General features: G+C 43.8%; 1 protein-coding gene across 8 annotated transcripts in view; it reads left to right on the plus strand.

Moving 5' to 3' along the window:
- The window catches only part of ptprfa (protein tyrosine phosphatase receptor type Fa), a 77,972-nt gene extending 57,224 nt beyond the window's left edge, over window positions 1–20,748 (plus strand). For 4 of the 8 annotated variants that reach the window (XM_058074104.1, XM_058074105.1, XM_058074106.1 and 1 more), the window contains 21 exons: window positions 399–516; window positions 775–1,356; window positions 3,596–3,693; window positions 3,769–4,025; window positions 4,105–4,183; window positions 5,511–5,717; window positions 8,360–8,523; window positions 10,535–10,647; window positions 12,349–12,381; window positions 12,680–12,777; window positions 14,017–14,140; window positions 14,211–14,386; window positions 14,507–14,626; window positions 15,624–15,778; window positions 16,026–16,311; window positions 16,922–17,100; window positions 18,248–18,374; window positions 19,030–19,155; window positions 19,241–19,395; window positions 19,730–19,865; window positions 19,950–20,748. In XM_058074104.1, the coding sequence (XP_057930087.1) occupies window positions 399–516; window positions 775–1,356; window positions 3,596–3,693; window positions 3,769–4,025; window positions 4,105–4,183; window positions 5,511–5,717; window positions 8,360–8,523; window positions 10,535–10,647; window positions 12,349–12,381; window positions 12,680–12,777; window positions 14,017–14,140; window positions 14,211–14,386; window positions 14,507–14,626; window positions 15,624–15,778; window positions 16,026–16,311; window positions 16,922–17,100; window positions 18,248–18,374; window positions 19,030–19,155; window positions 19,241–19,395; window positions 19,730–19,865; window positions 19,950–20,018 (3,402 nt within the window). In that variant the 3' untranslated portion in view covers window positions 20,019–20,748. The remainder of the gene's footprint in view (window positions 1–398; window positions 517–774; window positions 1,357–3,595; window positions 3,694–3,768; window positions 4,026–4,104; window positions 4,184–5,510; window positions 5,718–8,359; window positions 8,524–10,534; window positions 10,648–12,348; window positions 12,382–12,679; window positions 12,778–14,016; window positions 14,141–14,210; window positions 14,387–14,506; window positions 14,627–15,623; window positions 15,779–16,025; window positions 16,312–16,921; window positions 17,101–18,247; window positions 18,375–19,029; window positions 19,156–19,240; window positions 19,396–19,729; window positions 19,866–19,949) is intronic. The other 4 variants (XM_058074107.1, XM_058074111.1, XM_058074108.1 and 1 more) reach the window with 1 other exon arrangement.
- The last annotated feature ends 574 nt before the right edge of the window (window positions 20,749–21,322 follow it).

Genomic DNA, 21,322 nt, shown 5'->3' on the forward strand with positions numbered 1-21,322 from the left:
TGTGCTTTTGGTGACGTTGGATATTATTTATTAGTGTTATTAGTCAACCTATTTTTGCTGGGGGGGTTTCCATTTCTGCTAATTTTTTGTCGTTTAATTTGAACTTTAGAATGTTCCACGGGCCGTTAAAACACAATTTCTTTTAACTTCCTGTTCAATGCAAATTGAGCTTCAAAATGAAAGCATGGCTGTATTAACTTGGATTCTACCACACCAAGTGGGAGTTGCATGTCAGTGTTTTTGTGTTTAGCAAAGGTGTTTTTGATTAGAATATGATGACTTAGTATGTAATTGTTCACAAATGAAATGTAGAAGTTGTGTTAATTGAGGAAGCCTTTGCTGGTACCATGAAAAATGTTCACCTTTCACCTCTCTCTGTGCCCCCCCCCCCCCAACAGGAGGCGGTCCTGATGGGACTGCTGCCAGAGACCAGCTACTCTGTGACAGTGGCGGCATACACCACCAAGGGGGACGGCGCTCGCAGCAAGGCCAGGGTGGTCACTACCTCAGGCGCAGGTTTGATGTTGTACTTTATCGTCCATCGAAATGGTGTTGCCATGGAAACACGCAAACTGGTTAGATCGAATTTGAGGTAATTCAGGACACAACGTTATGTCACTTGGCGGCAGAGCTTCCTTCTTCACTTCTCCTGCACACATTGGCTCGTTCTAACTGACTGACTTAGGATTAGTGAAAGGGAAGTAGAATGTAGAATCCAATTTATTCCCCCAAAACTAGGAGATGTAATGCAATGTGAATAAATGTGCTTTGCAGTACCTGGCAAGCCCACCATGATGATAAGCACCACCATTGGAAACACAGCGCTGATCCAGTGGCAGCCCCCCAAAGAGGTGGTGGGGGAGCACGTGGGCTACCAGCTGCAGTACAAGAGAGCCGAGGAGGACGTCTTCACCGTTAGAGACTTCCGCAAGACCGATGATCACTTCACAGTCACCGGCCTCCACAAGGGGGCGACTTACATCTTCAAACTTTGCGCTAAAAACCGTGCCGGCAATGGTGAGGAGTACACGAAGGAGGTCAGCACCCCGGAGGACATCCCCGGCAGCTACCCTCTGAACTTGAGTGTGGTCGGCCTGACTGCCACCACCACGGAGCTGGCCTGGGACCCGCCCCCTCTTGCGGACCGCAATGGGAAGATCATAAAGTATGTGGTGGTCTACCGAGACATCAACAGCCAGAACAACAGCTCCAACGCCACCGCCAGCACACGCATGACCATCCAAGGCTTGCGGCCTGACACCACCTATGACATCAGAGTGCAAGCCTTCACCAGTAAAGGGGGCGGACCCATCAGCCCCAGCATCCAGAGCAGGACCATGTCCACGTCCATGCCAGGTAAGCTCACCTTCATCTATCCTTCTTCTCCTCTCACAAATAGCAGCTTCCTTTTTCATTCCACACTGTCGCCTGGACCGGCGCCATCCGGTAGTGTTTGATCCAAGCCAAGAGTTCTTCCCAGGGAAAAGATTAGTGTGCAGCTTTTTGTGAGGCGCTGGTGCGGGGTAGGCGTGCATTATAGCTTGTCAGCGTGCAGGCTTTAGAAAAACACTTTACTGCTAATAGAACTTTTACTGACATGTACGTCTTTCGCTTTTTAAATCTGCACTTTGGTGAGGACAACCTTCACCAAACGTAGGGCCAGGACACTCAACTGGTCCGCAACCACTGGTCCATTTTGAAAAATGCTTGTAGCTGCAGAAAGAGAATATGTCTACTGTAGGGGGGGCCGCTTTCATATTTGTGATCCAGTTTTGGTCAACATATGCAGCATTTACAATAGAGAATGACTTGCAGATTAGCTAAATGCTATACAGTACTAACTTTTAGGGAGTGGGGAGGGGCGTATCAAATACACATATAGCCGTGCACACAGGCAGGTACAGATTCAAATGTTATTGTAAATGAAACCTCGTATACAGGGACGACTGTGGAAAAAAAAAAAGCCAATCACACACTAACAAAAAAAACGACAGAGACAATCAAAAGCTTGTGAGTGTCTAAAGGGGTTAAGGCAGGGGTCGGGAACCTTTTTGGCTAAGAGAGCCATGAAGGCCAGATATTTTAAAATGTGTATCTGTGAGAGCCATATACATTTTTTTAAACATTGAATGCAATAAAATGTGTGCATTTTTATGTAAGACCAACAGTTTTAGATATAATGGGCTCTAATTATGTAGACCAGGCACACTACCTCACGCCAATGGGGTGTGGCCAGCACACTTTCGTGAGCAGCGCAGTGTCTAATAATAAATCTAATACTTGCTGCCATTAATGCAACTTCTGCTGCTGCATAGTTTTGCACCATACTCAGTATATTTCATTCTTTTGGCCATCTTCGTCAGAAGGCTTGGTTCTGCAGCTTTAGCTAGGTGACTATTTGACTAAAGGAGGAAAGTTTATATTTACATGTTGACATCTCAATGACCGAGGTAGACTACCGCATTACCCAGTAATAATCAAGTTTTGGTGTTTGACCTGGAAAATATCATCAGGAAAGATAGATATGGTCGGCCGTATTGCAGTAGAAAATAGATAGATAGATAGATAGATAGATAGATAGATAGATAGATAGATAGATAGATAGATAGATAGATAGATAGATAGATAGATAGATAGATAGATAGATAGATAGATAGATAGATAGATAGACAGATAGACAGATAGATAGATAGATAGATAGATAGATAGATAGATAGATAGATAGACTCCCTTTATTGTCATTGCACAAAACACAGTAGTGAAATTGCCAACGAAATGTCGTTGCCTGGCTCCCATATAATAACAGACACAAAAGAAGATAAGTAATAATAAATAATAATAATAATGTGGAGAATAAATAGATAGAATAGACACCGAATATGAACAACATAATGTAAAGTGCAGCATGAACAGTAAATTGCCCAAATAATTTAGATAATTTAAATAAATAATAATAATGTAAGTAAAGTAGAGGGGCTTATTTGGCATTGAGCAGTCTGTAAATAGATTTACAGATTAAAATGCATAAGAAAGTTGTTGATTTTTTATATTTTTAACAGTGATTTCTGTGATGTTTACTTTAAAATGTTAGCAAACATACATTTTTATTGTGGTAAGAAACGCTTGAGAGCCAGATACAGTCATCAAAAGAGCCCTACCTGGCTCCCGAGCCATAGGTTCCCTACCTCTGGGTTAAGGGGTTGTGTGGCTGTTTTCCGCTTGGTCGTAGTGTTCAACCAGTTCATATCGTATTGTTTTTGGATGGTAAAAACTAAATGGGACCAAAACTGCCTTTTGAAAAAGTGCAGGGGACACATCCCCAAATGACGTCTGTGTCAGACACTGTGGTTCTGCGTTGTTTTTCCTCTTTATGTCACAGATGCCAGCTAGTGTGGTTGTACTAAAATGTGTGTACTAAAACCTCAAACGCCTTTCAAAGCTGCACTGGACAGCAAGTTGACAGCTTGGCCTTTTAACTCGTTGGCTAGCGCTGCTCGACTTTCAATCAGTGACGCTCCAGTGGCTGAACGGAATAGAAATACTTGCACTGGCACATATTAGACCAAAGTCCATAATGACTAAAATATTCCCTCAGTGTTCACCAAGAACTTTGGCGTGAAGGCCGTGATGAAAACGTCCGTCCTGCTGACGTGGGATGTTCCAGAAACCTTTGAGTCCGAGGTGCCCCTCAAGGTATGTTCAGTGACCCGAGCAGAAAGAGTCATGTGGTGTCAGCAGGTGTAGCGGTGACGGTGTCTTCCCTGCTAGATTCTCTACAACCAGCAGAGCGTGGAGGTGCCGGGTCACCAGAGGAGGAAGCTGATCACGCAGCTGCAGCCAGACACGCATTACTCCTTTGTGCTCATGAGCCGCGGGAACAGCGCCGGCGGACTCCAGCAGCAAGTCTCCATCCGGACATCACCAGATCTGCTCAAGACTAAACCGTCTGAGTATCATCAGGATGTGGAGGAGGGCGGGAAAGTGAGCGTGCGGCTGCCGAGGGTCCCGCCCGGAACGCCGGTCAAGTCTGTGCTCCGTGGTTTTGACCATAAGTAGTCATTTATTTTTATACACTGTTCATGAATAGGAATTTATGTGGTGTAGGTACTTCTACATTGTGGTGGTGCCTTTGACCCCCACTTCTCTGATGTGGGAAAACCCTGACGATATGGACCTTCATGAGGTGAGTTCATATATATACTGTAGGTCAGTGTTTACTATGCCATATTCTACATTAGATAGATTCATTCATTCATTCATTTTCTACCGCTTATCCTCACGAGGGTCGCAGGGGGTGCTGGAGCCTATCCCAGTCGTCTTTGGGTGAGAGCCGGGGTACACCCTGGACTGGTCGCCAGCCAATCACAGGGCACATATAGACAAACAACCATTCACACTCACATTCATACCTATGGACAATTTGGAGTCGCCAATTAACCCGGCATGCATGTTCTTATCCTGTGTATGCATGGCAACGGGTGGATGCAGTTAATTATGTACCATCTGCCATCTAGTGGAAGCAGGTTGAATTGCTCTGCCTGTCACGATTAGTCACCAGCGTAAACAGATGTACAAAATATTTGCAGTTAGTAAGTAATACTTTTTGGACCAATTTAGTGAGAGTGGATTATTTCCCAACCTCTAATCATGTCGTCGTTGATGATGAATGGCTACAGATACCTCTAAGGCAGAGGTAGGGAACCTATGGCTCGGGAGCCAGGTAGGGCTCTTTTGATGACTGTATCTGGCTCTCAAGCATTTCTTACCACAATAAAAATGTATGTTTGCTAACATTTTAAAGTAAACATCACAGAAATCACTGTTAAAAATAATATTAAAAATCAAAACTTTCTTATGCATTTTAATTCGTCCATCTATTTTCTACTGCAATACGGCCAACCATATCTATCTTTCCTGATGATATTTTCCAGGTCAAACACCAAAACTTGATAATTACTGGGTAATGCGGTAGTCTACCTCGGTCATTGAGATGTCAACATGTAAATATAAACTTTCCTCCTTTAGTCAAATAGTCACCTAGCTAAAGCTGCAGAACCAAGCCTTCTGACAAAGATGGCCAAAAGAATGAAATACGTGTACTGAATACGGTTCAAAACTATGCAGCAGCAGAAGTTGCATTAATGGCAGCAAGTATTTGATTTATTATTGGACACTGCGCTGCTCACGAAAGTGTGCTGGCCACACCCCATTGGCGTGGGGTAGTGTGCCTGGTCTACATAATTAGAGCCCATTATATCTAAAACTGTTGGTCTTACATAAAAATGCACACATTTTATTGCATTCAATGTTTAAAAAAATGTATATGGCTCTCACAGATACACATTTTAAAATATCTGGCCTTCATGGCTCTCTTAGCCAAAAAGGTTCCCGACCCCTGCTCTAAGGTGATAGCATGTGGACAGAATGGAAACTTCTGTGATGACGCCTTTAGCTTCTACCTTCTTGAAATGAATTCTTCCCCTTTGTTTTGTTTTGTTCTAATCTGGTAGCTCCTGGACGCCGCAGTCAGTGCACAAAGGAAGAGGAGACAAAGCACGGACTTCCTACAGCCTTACATCACTGCCAAGCTGGACTCTCTGCCTGAGATCTTCACGCTGGGTGACGAGCACCAATACCATGGCTTTCACAACAAGCCATTGCCGGGGCAACAGCAGTACCGGTGCTTTGTCCTGGCCGAGCTGGTGGACGACGAGTCTGTAAGTTAATATCACTATAGAGCAGAATGAATGAAGCTGTGTACTAATTGGCACCTTCCGAGTCCTTAAACATTTACCGCCGTCTCTAAATAGGTTACTCGCGTTTCTAGGAGGCGAGTAGGAATGTTACTGCAGGTAGTGAAAATGGCTGGAATGGATGTCTGTTTTTATAAGCTTCCCTTGCCATCCATCCTCAAATGTTCTCAGTTGGACTTAGATCTGGGGAACACGCAGGATGGTCCAAAAGAGTTAGGTTATTCCTCTTTTGTCAGGTGGGGATTATGAACTGTAGTATGTCCTATTGGAAAAAGCCAGTCATTACCACCGTTTGACACCCCTGTGCAATCTGAAGCTCCATTGTGCTATTGAAAAAAAAGCCCCCCTTGCCATGCCAGTAACGTTGGAAGCCATCAGGACCATCATGTTCCATTTTTTTCTTTCTTCCACCATTCAATGTCCCACGGTTGGTTTTCTTGTCCAAATTCCAAGAAAGCAATTTTGTGGCATTGAAGGAGACCTTTTGTGATGGTTATTGGACTGCACTCGGCACCAGAAATAACCTTCAGGGCTGATGGGATGATGGTCCTGTGTCTTGACAGACCGCCCATTGGATCCTCAAGGACATTTTTTGGGTTCTACCACTTGACTTTTTTGTTCTATAACCTTCAGGATCTTGGAAGAAGTTACAAATGCACTGCGAGAGGCCTTGCTTATGCAGCTCAACCATCCGACCACTATCAGAGAGAGAAAGCTTTTTTACAGAAAATGACATTGAATCCACACTTTTAAAGGCTGTGGTCTTGAGTGTATTTTGTTCAATATTTAGATTTATTGGAATGCACCTGTTTTATGTATAAAGATATTAGGAAGCAGATGAACTTTCACGTCTGACTTGATAAAGCTTGGCCTGCTTTGTATGCAGCGGTGCAGCATGCACGTCATGATGCTCTTTAATAACTCATAAATGGACAGCGGGAGGAGATTTGAGGCGGTGTGGATGGCTTTTTCATACTTTAAGGCTGTTGTTTGTCCTTCCTAAAGTGAGCAGAGTTTGTGTTCCTTCTGCCAAACCTAACATTCTGCAGGTGTGGCTAATGTGGCCAGCGAGTGAGAGCAGATGTAACATGGCTCCTCCGTTTTCTCTGCCTCGTCTAATTACCGCAGTTGAACAAAGCTCATTAAAGACAGCGCCGTACAGCCCAGATTAAGTAAATGACACGTACGTTGCTGAAAAAAAAAAAAATAGAACCCTCATCACATTTCTCTTACTGGGGAGAGCTTTTCCTGGTGCTGCAAAGATGGAGCGCACACGGCCATGAAGAAAGAGAAGCAATAAAAGTTTGAAACAGTGCAGTAAAACAAGATGACAAAGGAAGAAAGCGAAAGGTCACCTGACCAGAGGGATGACTGATAGAGGAAGGCGGGATGAGGCCAGCATGTACTTCCTCTGGAAGATGAGTGGATCAATGAGAGGTCGGACTGGAGTTCTTCGTTGTCCCTCAATCTTCATTCTTCGTCGACAACAATAGGTTTCCATCTTTGTGCACAGTGCAAACATCAAGCTCCATGCTTGGATGTGAGGAAGATACTGTACCTACATTTAGACACAAAATTAGACATAAGTCTCATGTCGTCTCTTTCAAAACACAACCACATGGAATAAATGAATCAGCAATCGGCCAAATGACCAAAATGACAGAGATTGCCCACCATTTATTTATGAATCATGTAAGCCAGAGGTGCTCATTAAGTCGATCGCGAGCTACCGGTCGATCGCGGAGGTGGTACTGGTCGATCGCTGGTCGATCGCGGCGTGACATTAAAAAAATATCATCCCAGCATCAATGCCGTCACTTGATTGATATACAGGGCAGCCATTCAGATGACAACTGAATGTTGCCCTTCGGGCGACCAATCAAATCAAACAACGTCTCTAAGTGCAGCAGAACTTACGATGTCAGCCTATCATCCATCCCCGTTACTTGATTGACATACAGGACAACCAGTCAGATGACAACTGAATTTTGACCTTTAGGTCACCGCTCATGCGTAAACAACGATGCAAAGTGCTAAGCTAGTCGGCGAATTGCGAGATTTTAAAGCCCTCGCTAAAGTTTATGGTCACTAAAATGAGTGAAGGAGCTGGACCAAGTAAAAAGGCAAAAACTGGACCAAGTAAAAAGGCAAAAAACATATCACTTCCATACGGATATGGAATATTATACGGATATTATGATACGGATATTATCCATGACTGATAAACATTTGGAAGTGTGCTTGAGGCTGGCTATCAGCAGCTACTGTCCGGACTATGCATCCCTGGCTGGTTCAATTCAGTGCAAGTCATCAAAGTAAACTCAGGTAATTACAAAAAATGTTAATAGTTAATTATGTGTGTTTTGCAATATTGGCTCATTTGGTTATGTAAGGTACATCAACATACATTGTATGTACAAATAATCCTCAATACATTTGAAAATAAATAGATGTTTTGCATTTTTGTAGTGGGTAGATCATTTTGACTCGGTCATTTTAAAAGTAGCTTGCATGCTGAAAAAGTGTGAGCACCCCTGATGTAAGCAAACAAATGAACCTCGTCCTTGTCCCTGTCACCTTGATTGTCATTGTGCTATTCTCTGCAGCAGAGGACGTTTGCAGCCAGCCCTTTCTCTGAGCCCATCCTGGTGAAGCTCCACAGCGGAATGGCAAGACACTCCGAGGACCCGGAGATGCTGTGGGTGATGGGTCCAGTGCTGGCCGTCATCCTCATCATCATCATCGTCATCGCTATCCTCCTCTTCAAGAGGTCAGTGTGGCGGATGAAGACATACGTACATTGAGCGGTGGTATTTTACAATAACACGCTAAACTTATTCGAGAGGATGGGAAACACGTCCTTCCAACAATGAAAGGCTAAGTTCCTTAGCGTTAGCAACAAGATCAGCCGTCCCGTTTTCTGTGAACAAATGTGACATGTGAGGGAAGACAGGCTGTGTTTGTGTGACTTGGAGGCAACATGCCTTCATAGTGGTCATCCTCAGATCAAACAGAACACGACAACAACACGCATGATGCCATCTTGGACGAGCTCGGCCGGGGGCCACCGAGGTCCCGGCTGACATATGGGAGGAGAGGCCCTGTGGCCTCGGGGCCCCCGTGGGTTCTTCTGTTTCTTTCAGGCCAACAGTTGGCTCGTGCTCCCCGCACGGAGTCCCAAACATCTGGAGCGCTGAGGACGCCGAGATGGGGTCCATATGGCTTCTGTTCTGCTCCACTGTCTTTTGTCATCCCTTCTGGTCCCCTCTCTCACTACCCATACAAATCAGCCATCATGTCGGCTAGCCTCACCTCATGCAGGAATCAAACAGCGTACTTGAAGGGGACCTATTATGCTTTTTCCACTTTTCTGACCTATGAATATATGTAGTTACAATGTTGTATTCTCATGTTAAAAGATGCAAAACATTAAGTTAATGGGATTTGCACATTTGGAAGTGAGCCCTAAAAGAAGTTTGGAATGCCGCAAAACGTTCGGTTTCAGAGGGCGTTGCAAAACTGTTCCTTTGTGATGTCACAGAGGAGCGGGTTTCTTTATGAGCGTGGCTGCAGGGGTGATACACTCTCCGCCCTCCCCCAAGCTTTGCTTCTCTGTTTACGAGGCAAGCTCAGATGAAAAATGATTTTCATCTGTCAACGGCATTTCACACTGGACTGTTTTTATGAACATGAACGTGAAATATCCACCAAACTGATGCTGAAGCCAGAAGCAGCGCGCTCTTGCTGTGCGTCCACGTAGGTGGAGAGAACCACAGTGCTCACTGTCTGGAACACAGTAGTCCTGCAAAAAGCGTGTAATAACTACATTTCCACGACCAATGCTGTGCCAAGATTATCTGCAGTTAGTAAACGCGGCACACTCACGTCTGGCTTCTGAGCTCCATTGCACTAGCGCTGCCTCTGACATAGTGTGTCCGACAATGAGTGCTCCTCCTCAGTCAGGCGAGATTGGAGGAGCACCAGCCATGCCTCGGTAAGTCACAGGACTCCATCCAGTAGCTCCTAAACGCTTTTCAATTATCTCTCCAAATACTTTCATTCGTTTATTTTACTCCTATTTTGTGCTCATTTGTCATGATTTAAAAGCATAAAGTCTGAATTCAGCACTTATAATGGAAAAAAAAAACAAAAAACATTGAAGCAAATATTGTTTGAGCCTTTGTGAGCAACTCAGCTGGTGAGATAGGAGACCTCTGTGATAGCGCTTCCTAACTATGAACCATATAAGGAAGTCCGTCCCTCTGTGACATCACAAAGGAGCAGTTTTACCACGCCTTTTGAAACAGAGCGTTTGAGCCATCCCAAACTTCTTTAAGGGCTCACTTCCCAATGCACAAACCTCACTATGTGAATCTTTGGCATCATTTAACATGATAATAAGTAAGTGTAAACGGACTCTGGAGTCGTCAAAGTGAAAAAAATCGAGTCCAAATCAAGTCTTTCTGTGTTTATCTTTGATTATCACTTTGCCAAATTTTAAAGCTCAACTTTTAAACTTCTATGTCTTTCTTCTCTCTGCTTTCTGTGGATGCAGCAAACAAGAAAGGTGAGTTACTCTTTTTCATCCTCTTCATTTTCTTCATTTTCTTCCATCTCCAGTGATTCATTCACCCTTTGTTCTTTTTGCTGACACCGTGTTCTCTGACACTTTAGTGTTTCTGCTTACAGTCCATTACTTTTCCAAGCATTTTCTTCAGATGCTCGGAAGTGACCTTATCTGATCTGTAAAAAAATGTTTTAAGAGTGTCCTTCTTTTCCAGGAAACGGACGTCTCCGTCAGCCAAAGACGAGCACTTGGTGGGAGTGAAGGATTCGCTGCTGGCCCACACATCAGACCCCGTAGAGATGAGGAGGCTTAACTATCAGACACAAGGCAAGAACACTCCTAACCTCCAGACTTTATTGTCCAAAATGACCCTGAGTGATGGGCGACATGTTGGACAGGGGTGTTCAAAGTGCAGCCTGAGGGCCATTTTCAAGCTGCATTTTTTTCACCATTTTGTAATGAATTAATTATTAATAAGATTTATTGAATCTATTGGGTCCAATAGGCACTCATTAAAAAATACAATGCAAAGACATAAAATGGGCTGCAAACCACAATGAGTACATCCTCTAAGACAGGGGTGGGCAAACTTTTTGATTCGTTGGCCGTGTTGAGTTAACAAAATTGTCCGGGGGGGCCAGAATATATATTTCACACATACTATTTTACGCTTATAATTCTAACAGTCCACATTTGAATTTTATTTTAAGTGTCATACTATCAGTTATATGTTCTCAATTCCCTTTTTTTCAGGAGCACTTTAAACATCAAACATCAACAATTTGCCAAATTGAATTTTACATTAAAAAAAAATACTGAATAAGACAACCGACATGCAAGTCATGTTGCCAGCTTGGATGTTAAAGGAATAATACTGGCGGGCCGGATTCAAACGCTTGGCGGGCCACATGTGGCCCCCGGGCCGCAGTTTGCCCACCCCTGCTCTAAGAGATGCATTTTAGATTAGATTACATTAGATTTGTTGGTCCCCAGGGGGAATGTTGTCTTTACAACATTACAAAGACAACAACAGTAACAACAAACAATCAACATGACAAGTAACGACAACAACAACATTACAGTAACAGCGGGGCCTGCTGTTCGGGGCAGGAATCAGGCTTTTCCCAAAAGACGGGCCCTTTTCAACGTATTTGCTCTGTACCTTCACCGTGGAGGTAATGGGATGAGGTATTGATTCAGTTAGTGGGTGATATCTTGTGTTTGTCCCGGTTGGTGACAGAAAGCATAGTGTGGTAACAGAATGGTAGGATGGGTTGAATGACGCCAACTGAAGGTGAGGTGCAACAGTCTTTATTGGCTTCTTCTTTGAGTGTCCATGGTGTGCTGATCAAAGGCGACTTTATTGTCAGATATTTGAAGGTGTTTACTGTCTCGACTGTGTGGGTCTTTATGATGGTGGGGGACTGAGGTGAGGGGGCTTGAACTGTACTGGGTTCAGTTTATCAACTGGTATATTTTGCCCTTAACTCGGGGGTGGCTACGTTTTTCCATCGAGTGCTGCGATGTGGGTAGAGTCACTTTGCTATTGTTCTTTTCTTCTCACTTTGATGTTGTTTCACTGTTTATCTCAAATTAAATACGTCCCAGTACAGCAAATATTTGCCTAGTCCCCATTGCGTTTATGAAGTGTTATATTATGAAGTGGCATATTATAGGGTTTATAGCATTTTTAGGACTTTTTTATAGGTTCTGCCATTATTTGTGATATTTTGTCATTCACTGGGGGGATCGAAAAGTAATATCAGGCTGCACTTGACTATGGACTATGGTGATTATGGCGCTAGTCTATAAAAGAGACAAAGATCCATTTAGCGTTAGTTAGTTGCATTATCACATCCCACTACTGTATATTGTTTTTCATAATAATATCCCTACACACGTTGGCCCAATGGTAACAGCAAACAACACAAAGCTTTGGTCGTCGTTTTGTTCCTTCTCATCCGTCTGCATGCTGGCGGTCATGATCACCTCCACTGACCCCTGTCCTGTTTGCCCCTCCCCCAACAGGTTCCAGTACCCTCAGTTGCCCGACCACTCCAAGTTAGTTGTCCTTCCTTATGTGTGTGTTCCACGCTCTGCTTCTAACACTACCCCCCCCCCACTCCCCCACACACATCAAGCTGCCACCGCTGTGCACATCAACCATGACAACATAACTTCAAACATGTGTTATGTTAAATACCAAAAGGCTGCAGGTCGCCTCTCTCTGCTCTCCTCAGCATCATTGCTGCGCTCGGAGCACGCCGCTGCTCCGTCACCGTGCATGCATGCGCACGTGTTGATGTGTGTGCAAGCTCCTTCACGTGCATGCTACTGTACTCACCGAATCTTCCCGCAGGGATGAGGCAACATCCTCCCATCGCCACCTGCGACCTCAACGACCACATCGAGAGACTCAAGGCAAACGACGGCCTGCGCTTCTCTCAGGAATATGAGGTATACACACACACACACACACACACACACACACACACACACACTGTTCCCATGTGTCTTCTTTCCTCTCTCTTTTTGGAGCCTATATTCCAATGTGGGACATGCATACATATGCGGGTCAGTGGGGTCTCTCAATCAGAGCATACTTTTTTTTTTCCACCATACCCTCCCGTGCTGATATGCCGTAGTATTTGAACTTTCATGAAAAAAAATCCCCACCAGTACTGTCACAGCAGCCCATCGTCCGGCAGTCCACAGCATCGGTGTAACACATCCTGTAGTTGGTGAAGTCAGGCCTACAAAGTAAAAGCAGGCCAGTAAAACATGGCTGTATGAGTAGGTCCGATGGATTTTTTTTTATTAAAGATGTTCCTTATGTTGACTGTGTGGATCAGTAGATGTCCAAAGCCATTTTCAGCCTGTAGCTCATTTATATTGGCCCTCAGGATATGTTAAAAATAAAATGAATACATTATTCCTGAGAGACATTATTTGATATTACACTAATTGTGATTGTCACTGATAACACAGAGCTGGATGTGGATTTTAAGTTCAGATAGTCCCTCCTCTAAATGTTCATTGGCCACAAAAACATACAATATGTTAGCTACATTGGACTTTTTGCACACCAGGAAAATCAACTTCCTTTCTCCAAACCTTCCTTCCTGAGGTCGTTCTCCATGTTAAAGTTCACACTGTCTTTAAAGAAGGAAGGGAATCCACCAACTATGCATGAATTATCTCCCTGGTTTCCTTCCACAAATAACATTTTGCTGCTTTTAGCTGCTGTAAAGGCTGCTGAGGGATTACGGCTTCTTGATGTCCTACAAAGGGAGCTCATTTGCATTTAAAGTGGAGAATTTCAGAGCAGATAAACCAGGACAGAGGTGTTGGAATTGTGGAGCAAAATGGATCTGCATCAAGGTTTCCTTTCTACTGTGTGAGGCGCAAGCGTTGGACAAATAGCACATTTAGAGTTGAGAAGATAACGTCGGAACATGTGAGCCCCTCTAGAAAGCGTCCAATTACAAGAAATAAGTTGTGTAGTTTTTGTCATCCTGAATGAACATGCAAACCGTAACTCTTAGAACCAGAAATTGAATTGTTTCGTCCTTTGTGCGTGCATTAGTGCAATACTAGTAAGAAACAAATGACATCATTGTGTGTGATTGTTGGAGGTAATGAGACAACCTAGTGACAACGTGTTAAATGACCTTTGACCAATGGCTCACCTTTCAGTCCATTGACCCCGGGCAGCAGTTCACGTGGGAGCACTCCAACATGGAGATCAACAAGCCAAAGAATCGCTACGCCAATGTCATCGCCTACGACCACTCTCGAGTCCTCCTCACGCCTGTGGACGGTAGGTGCGAGCGAACTGCCGCATCACGCTTTCGACGCAGCGAGGCTCATTTGATTTGATTTACTGGCAGGAGTTTCTGGCAGCGACTACGTCAATGCCAACTACGTGGACGGCTACAGGAAGCAGAACGCCTACATCGCCACACAGGGCCCGCTGCCTGAGACGCTGAGTGACTTCTGGAGGCTGGTCTGGGAGCAGCGCACCTGCACCATTGTCATGATGACACGCCTGGAGGAGAAGTCCCGGGTAAGAGGAACATGATGATAAGGGTAGTGTCACCCCCGATGAGTGTTGTTTATGAAGTTGAAAAGAAGAAATGAATGGTACTCAGCTAGAGGGCTAGTGATGAAATTAATGTTCTTGCAGGTTAAGTGTGACCAGTACTGGCCCAGTCGTGGTACTGAGACCTACGGTATGATCCAGGTCACCATGTTAGACACGGTGGAGTTGGCCACCTATAGCGTGCGCACCTTTGCCCTCTACAAGGTTAGCCCTCTTTTTGGATTCTTGGTGTTCTGCGTGTGTGTGTGTGCAAATTAACTCATTTGCTGCCAAAGATGTATTTTTTTGCGTCTTTTACATTTTTTTTCAACCTGAACATCCAATCCCAAAGACCGTATTTATACATCTTATTTTTTTTGCACGGGAGGCAAATACGTGATGACGCACAATAGAATTTTTAGATTGTAAAAATTGCCACAAGGTGGCAGAAATGCATTTTATAAGAGCTTAGCATCCATATTTCCCATGTAATAACATCCTCCACAGCAGGAAGTGTAAAAGCATGGAGGAGAAATGTAAGGCATGCATATGCGCACACAAATGCGTTCACACCCACAGTTAAGTTCCAAATTGTAAATACTTCCTATTTTCATGTAAAACAAGGATTATTGTGTTGTTTATGTTGTGGCTAAATCTATATTGCTAAATTTATTTTAAAGTATTAAAATAAAGAAGGCCCCCACTTTAAATAAAGTTATACTTCAAATGTATCTTTTCACAAAACATTGTTTTTCTCCATTTTTTGAGACCTGATATTTTACCGAGGCCACACGGTGCATGAGTGGTTAGCATGTTGGCATGTTAGCACAAAGGAGTGAGGCGCTTGAAGCTCCACTCTTTGCTCAGTGATGATAGAAAGCGTTCATTGCAGTCTGCAGAAGCCTACACTAGTATGGAGTAGTAGCAAGTTGCTTTATCCATATTATTTGACTATTTAAAGTATCTATAATTTTCTTTTTGCTTGCTAAATATAGTAGACCAACATGATTAATCCTAATTGAAATAATAATTTATGTACTTTTCACCATATGTATTGAACCTTATTGTAGTAATATTTAGAGCCTCCAATATACCATATTTAAATAATATTTAATGTACCTGCAATGTATCATATGTACATTATATTTAATGTATGATATTGACATCCTATTTAATGTAATATTTACATTATAACGTACCTCACTGATCCATGTTGTGTCAGAATGGCTCGAGTGAGAGAAGAGAGGTCCGACAATTCCAGTTCATGGCCTGGCCCGACCACGGAGTGCCTGAGTACCCCACCCCGACGCTGGCCTTCCTTCGCAGGATCAAAGCATGCAACCCCCCAGATGCCGGGCCCATGGTGGTCCACTGCAGGTACACTCTCTAAGATAGTTAAGACGGTAGCAAACTAATAGTTAAGTAATCATTTACAGTAGCTAAGGCCAACTAGTGCAGCCTCGCAGTACACCAGTGGGATGGATGGCCACACTGTCATGAAAGAACACGGAGGCCCTCTTCCTTCTGGTGTTGTTCTGACCATTCTCTGTCCACCAATCAACACACTGCACTGTGTGGATGTGTGGAGGGTGACATATCATGTCAGCACAACTCCTTGTTTCAGCGCCGGCGTGGGCCGCACGGGCTGCTTCGTCGTCATTGACGCCATGTTGGAGAGGATGAAACACGAAAAGTCGGTGGACATTTACGGCCACGTGACATGCATGCGGGCTCAGAGGAACTACATGGTGCAGACGGAGGACCAGTATATCTTCATCCACGAGGCTCTGCTGGAGGCGGCGACGTGCGGCAACACTGAGGTCCCTGCCCGAAACCTGTACGTGCACATCCAGAAATTGAGCCAGGTTCCTCTGGGAGAGGCAGTCACCGCCATGGAGCTGGAGTTTAAGGTAGGATAATTTCATGATACAACATGCTTGTAATTATGATATATTTGTTTAGTTTCATAAAAGGCTCAAAACACAAGTTCTCAGTACTACAACCACAGAGTTTATTATTCATTCATTCATTTTCTGCCGCTTTTTCCTTGCGGGGGGTGCTGGAGCCTATCCCAGCTGTCTTCGGGCGAGAGGCGGTCTGTGACTGGTCGCCAGCCAATCAAAGGGCACATATAGACAAACAACCATTCACACTCACATTCATACCTATGGACAATTTGGAGTCACCAATTAACCTAGCATGTTTTTGGAATGTGGGAGGAAACCGGAGTACCTGGAGAAAACCCACGCATGCACAGGGAGAACATGCAAACTCCACACAGAGATGGCCGAGATTGGAATTGAACCATGGTCCTCCTAGCTGTGAGGTCTGCGCGCTAACCACTAGGCCGCCGTGCCGCCCAGAGTTTATTAATTTCATGAAATGTTTGAGATTGGCTTGTTGTTAGTTTTTGCAAGTGTACTTAATGAATTGCGGCACTCTCGGTACCTACAAATACCCACTGCTACCCACTACTACTATCACCACCCTGTACCTAATGACGTGTGTTTGTCTGTGCAGAAGTTGGCCAACTCCAAAGCACATACCTCAAGATTCGTCAGTGCCAATCTTCCGTGCAACAAGTTCAAGAACCGCTTGGTGAACATCATGCCTTTCGAGTCCAGCCGGGTCTGCCTGCAGCCAATCAGAGGTGTGGAGGGCTCAGACTACATCAACGGCAGCTTCATTGACGGCTACAGGCGAGTCGACCGAGATGATGCTGGAACCGTAGGAGGAGAGGTGCACCTCTAATGAGCGCCTCTCCTCTGCCTGAGGTGTTGGCTGTCCAAACAAACGGGTCGGACCGACGGGGCTGTTGTTTCTCGTCTTTTCTTTGCTGTAATTGGACCTGATGTTTGCCAGAGGTGACAGGTCGGATAGCAAATAAACTTTTCTTGCATCTAAAATACACTGAAAGATGCAAGCATCTGTTTGTGTACTCCTGCCACCCTGACCCATGGTGCCAGACAGTGTCGGCCAAGTTGCTTCCAAATGTAGTACATTGCAAGTTACTGTCATTTCAAAATAAGTATTACTGTTATAGTAACTCTCAGGAGTCTGGAAAATGTTGTCGCATCATGATGACGCTACATTTCAAAGCACATTGACAGTGCAAACCTCGTACTTTTTTTCATTTGTATGCGCTGTTGGGGTGAGGGAAGGCACCCACTTTGAAAGCAGAAGTAAACAGGCAATGAAACCTGACGCCATCTTCCAATTGGTGGAAAAAGCTTCTCATCATTCAATAAAAGTATTAGAGGGGGGGGGGGGGTAAGCCAACACTGCCGTGGAGTGGCCAACAGATGTGGGTTTTCATGTTTATTTTGTCTTGTGTGGAGTGGCAAAGAAATGTTTTACCAACATTTATTACCTTTGTATTCCATTTTTGTTAGTACATAACTCGAGCATTATTTTTGGAAATATACAAGTTATAAGGAGGGACATTACACATTTTTACAGTAATTATAAATGATATAAATATGGGATGTTGGCCTTGCCACCCAGCAGCATTAGCTAGTAGCATGATGATTATGTCCTGTGGTTCTGATGAAACACTTAACTTAACTTAAACACTTCATCTGTTGGCACACTGTAACATGAAATATTCAAATGGTGGATATAGATGTTCCAAATGCTTCATACAGCTTTTGGCACACGGGCTTATCCTGTGCGTGTTTCATTATGTCAACACTGACCCCTGGTGGCAGTATTGTCAAACACAACACAACTCAACCGGTTTCATCTTTAATGCAGCCATGAGTGATGGTGCAATGTCAGATGTGTATTTGCTGAGGAGTAAACTGGCGTGTGTGTGTGTGTGTGTGTGTGTGTGTGTGTTCCTTGCAGGCTGCAGAAAGCCTACATGGCCACACAGGGCCCCTTAGCGGAAACCACTGAGGACTTCTGGAGGATGCTATGGGAACACAACTCCACCATTGTCGTCATGCTCACCAAACTCCGCGAGATGGGACGGGTAAAAGATGCATGTAGATGCAGTGCAGTGAAATGTGACTTCTTTTTTTTTTTTTTTTTTTTAGGTCTGCATGGCCGACAGTGTGTATATTTGTCCAGGGTACCAAAAACTTGGAAAAGCACCCCTTCCTTTGTTAAAATGTTTTTTTTAATAATTATACTATAAGAAATACAATAAAAATAATAGTATACAACAAAACATTGATATGTATATAGTTTATTTTCTCAACAAAGTTATATGTGAGCAGTTTAATAAGATAAAACTACAACTAAATAAGAACATGTAACAATAGCAACACAATTATTCCATCATTCCATCTTATTCATTCCATTTCATCTTATGAAATACAGTTCTTTGAGCAAAATAAAGGAAATAGTGTAAGATAATTTTATACAATTGGGTCCTCATTCACATTTTTTGGACTTTTTGCCAAAACCCTCCTGCATCCTGAGTTTGTAACAATAACAAATAACAGGGATATTTTCAAAATGAAATTGAAAAACTGAAAGATATCAAAAATATATGTCTTATCTTATGCTAGTGTTGAGCCAATACTGATACTACTCTTTGTATTGACACCATCGATATCTGGATTGATCCACCCGCCCCCACCTGAAACACACCAGACACTGCATCTTCTCTTTTGCTCCTTCAGGAAAAGTGCCATCAGTACTGGCCTGCTGAGCGTTCGGCCCGCTACCAGTACTTTGTTGTGGACCCCATGGCTGAGTACAACATGCCACAGTACATCCTGAGAGAGTTCAAAGTAACCGACGCCAGGGTAAGCAGTGTCTAATCATCTTCTATCGCTTGACTTTTGTTCTTGCTACTGTGGCTTTAACACTCCACCGGACCACGTCTGCCAGGACGGCCAGTCCAGGACCATCAGGCAGTTCCAGTTCACCGATTGGCCAGAGCAAGGTGTGCCAAAAACAGGGGAGGGATTCATTGACTTTATCGGCCAAGTCCACAAAACCAAGGAGCAGTTTGGGCAGGACGGACCCATCACTGTGCACTGCAGGTGAGTTTTGGACGAGGTTTAGTATACATTTTGGTTCCAATCCAAAAGAATTTACAGTTACAGTCTGTTTGCATTGGGGCCCAGCGGGGCAGAGACCGACCAGATCCAACAGATGGAGCTGTGGTGGAAAAAAAGCTTGCTGTGTGTGGCAGCTGTCACTTTTTAATGTGCATTACTGCCACCTATAGGACTGGAGTGCAGTTTCTGATTGTACGGGTGTTCATAATGAATTGAATGTTGTTTTATTCATGTGTGACGTTAAAATTCCGCTACATCATGAATATCCACCATTAGAAAAAGACTCAATGTTCAATAATGTTTGCCCACTCACCAGTGCCGGCGTGGGGCGGACCGGCGTGTTCATCACCTTAAGCATCGTCCTGGAGAGGATGAGGTATGAGGGTGTGGTCGATGTCTTTCAAACAGTGAAGACGCTCAGAACTCAGCGGCCCGCCATGGTGCAGACTGAGGTATGAGACTCCACATGGTTACCTTTCACACTTCCTGTTCTGGGATGTGTCCTGTGTTATAGCATGTTGGTTGTGTGCCGTCAGGACCAGTACCAACTGTGTTACCGGGCCGCCCTGGAGTACCTGGGAAGCTTTGACCACTATGCAACATAACCCATCATGAAGACACCCTCGCAAGAGTTTGGTGTCCAGCTCCTACAATCCGACCAGGAGGTGACAATGTGGGCCGAGGAAGAAGTGCCCGCAGACTGGGGGGAGGAGTCAGACCGCCTCCTTGCGATGCGACTTCTGTGGCTATCGGTGAACCCTCATGGACCCCGACACGCACTCTGAACACCCAACACTCCTCATTTCTCTTCTGTTGCAAATATTTGCCATTTATTTTTTTACGTCTTAATGACTCTCTTATGCTTTTATTTTTTTATTAACACTGAAAATGTGTTGTCAAAACGCTCCAAGGTGTTATCATAGTAATAATTATTATTATTAATACTGGAGAGCATATACTCACTGCTGCTACATGTTTTTGTACCATAGACATCATATTCTATTTACTCACACACTTTTATTTGGGATAGAGGAGCTCATTTTTGTTCTGACATCCACAAAAATATGTCCGCATCATACCAAGAAGAAGGGAAAAGACCACATGACACAGTTTATTGTTCCTAAATACTGGTTTGTTGCTTCAAAGCCTGCAGAGGAACAATATGCAGTCGTACGCCATCCACTGGATTCATGTCAACACTGAATGATTTGACAAAATGTCACAGCAGGTACTCGATTTGATGGAGAGCAAGAATGTCTGCTGGGTCAAGTTTAGTTGTCTGCCCAGCCTGTGTTGTGATGACAGCTGTTTCACATCAGTAAAATGTAAGAATAATGATATAGTTGTCTTGGTGTTGTTAAATTAAAGTCACTCCAAACCCCCAAATCCTGACGAAAAAATGAATAGTTCAATTGCTTTTTTAAAAATAAATAAATAAAAACATCTTGAACATATACGATGGTGCTTCAGTCATCAGTGGAGGGGGGCTGAATTACGGTAATGAAAAATATTTTATGTTGTCTCTTGCATATGTGATCGCCTCTCTATTTTTAATAAAATAAAAGAAACGTGAAAATAAATGGCTTTGAACACCTAAATGCTACGAATTTACGTTTTCTCCTGTCGCAACTGTAATTATTCAGTCCTACTTCCTTCTACAGTACAGCTGGGATAGGCTCCAGCATCCCCCCACGATCCTCGTGAGGAAAAAGTGGTAGAAAATGAATGAATGAATTTCCTTCTATAGTACCTTCCCGGTGACGAAATGTGGGAATTACTTAATCCAGGCCTTTTTTATCCTACTATTGGCTAAATGTGAGAAGCTATATGAAATAATGACAGTAATAAATGCTGACCATTTTTGCATAACAACAATAGAATGGGGCTGGGGGGGCCTAGAACCGGTACT

Source organism: Doryrhamphus excisus, chromosome 5 (assembly GCF_030265055.1).
Source record: "Doryrhamphus excisus isolate RoL2022-K1 chromosome 5, RoL_Dexc_1.0, whole genome shotgun sequence".
Taxonomy (NCBI): domain Eukaryota; kingdom Metazoa; phylum Chordata; class Actinopteri; order Syngnathiformes; family Syngnathidae; genus Doryrhamphus; species Doryrhamphus excisus.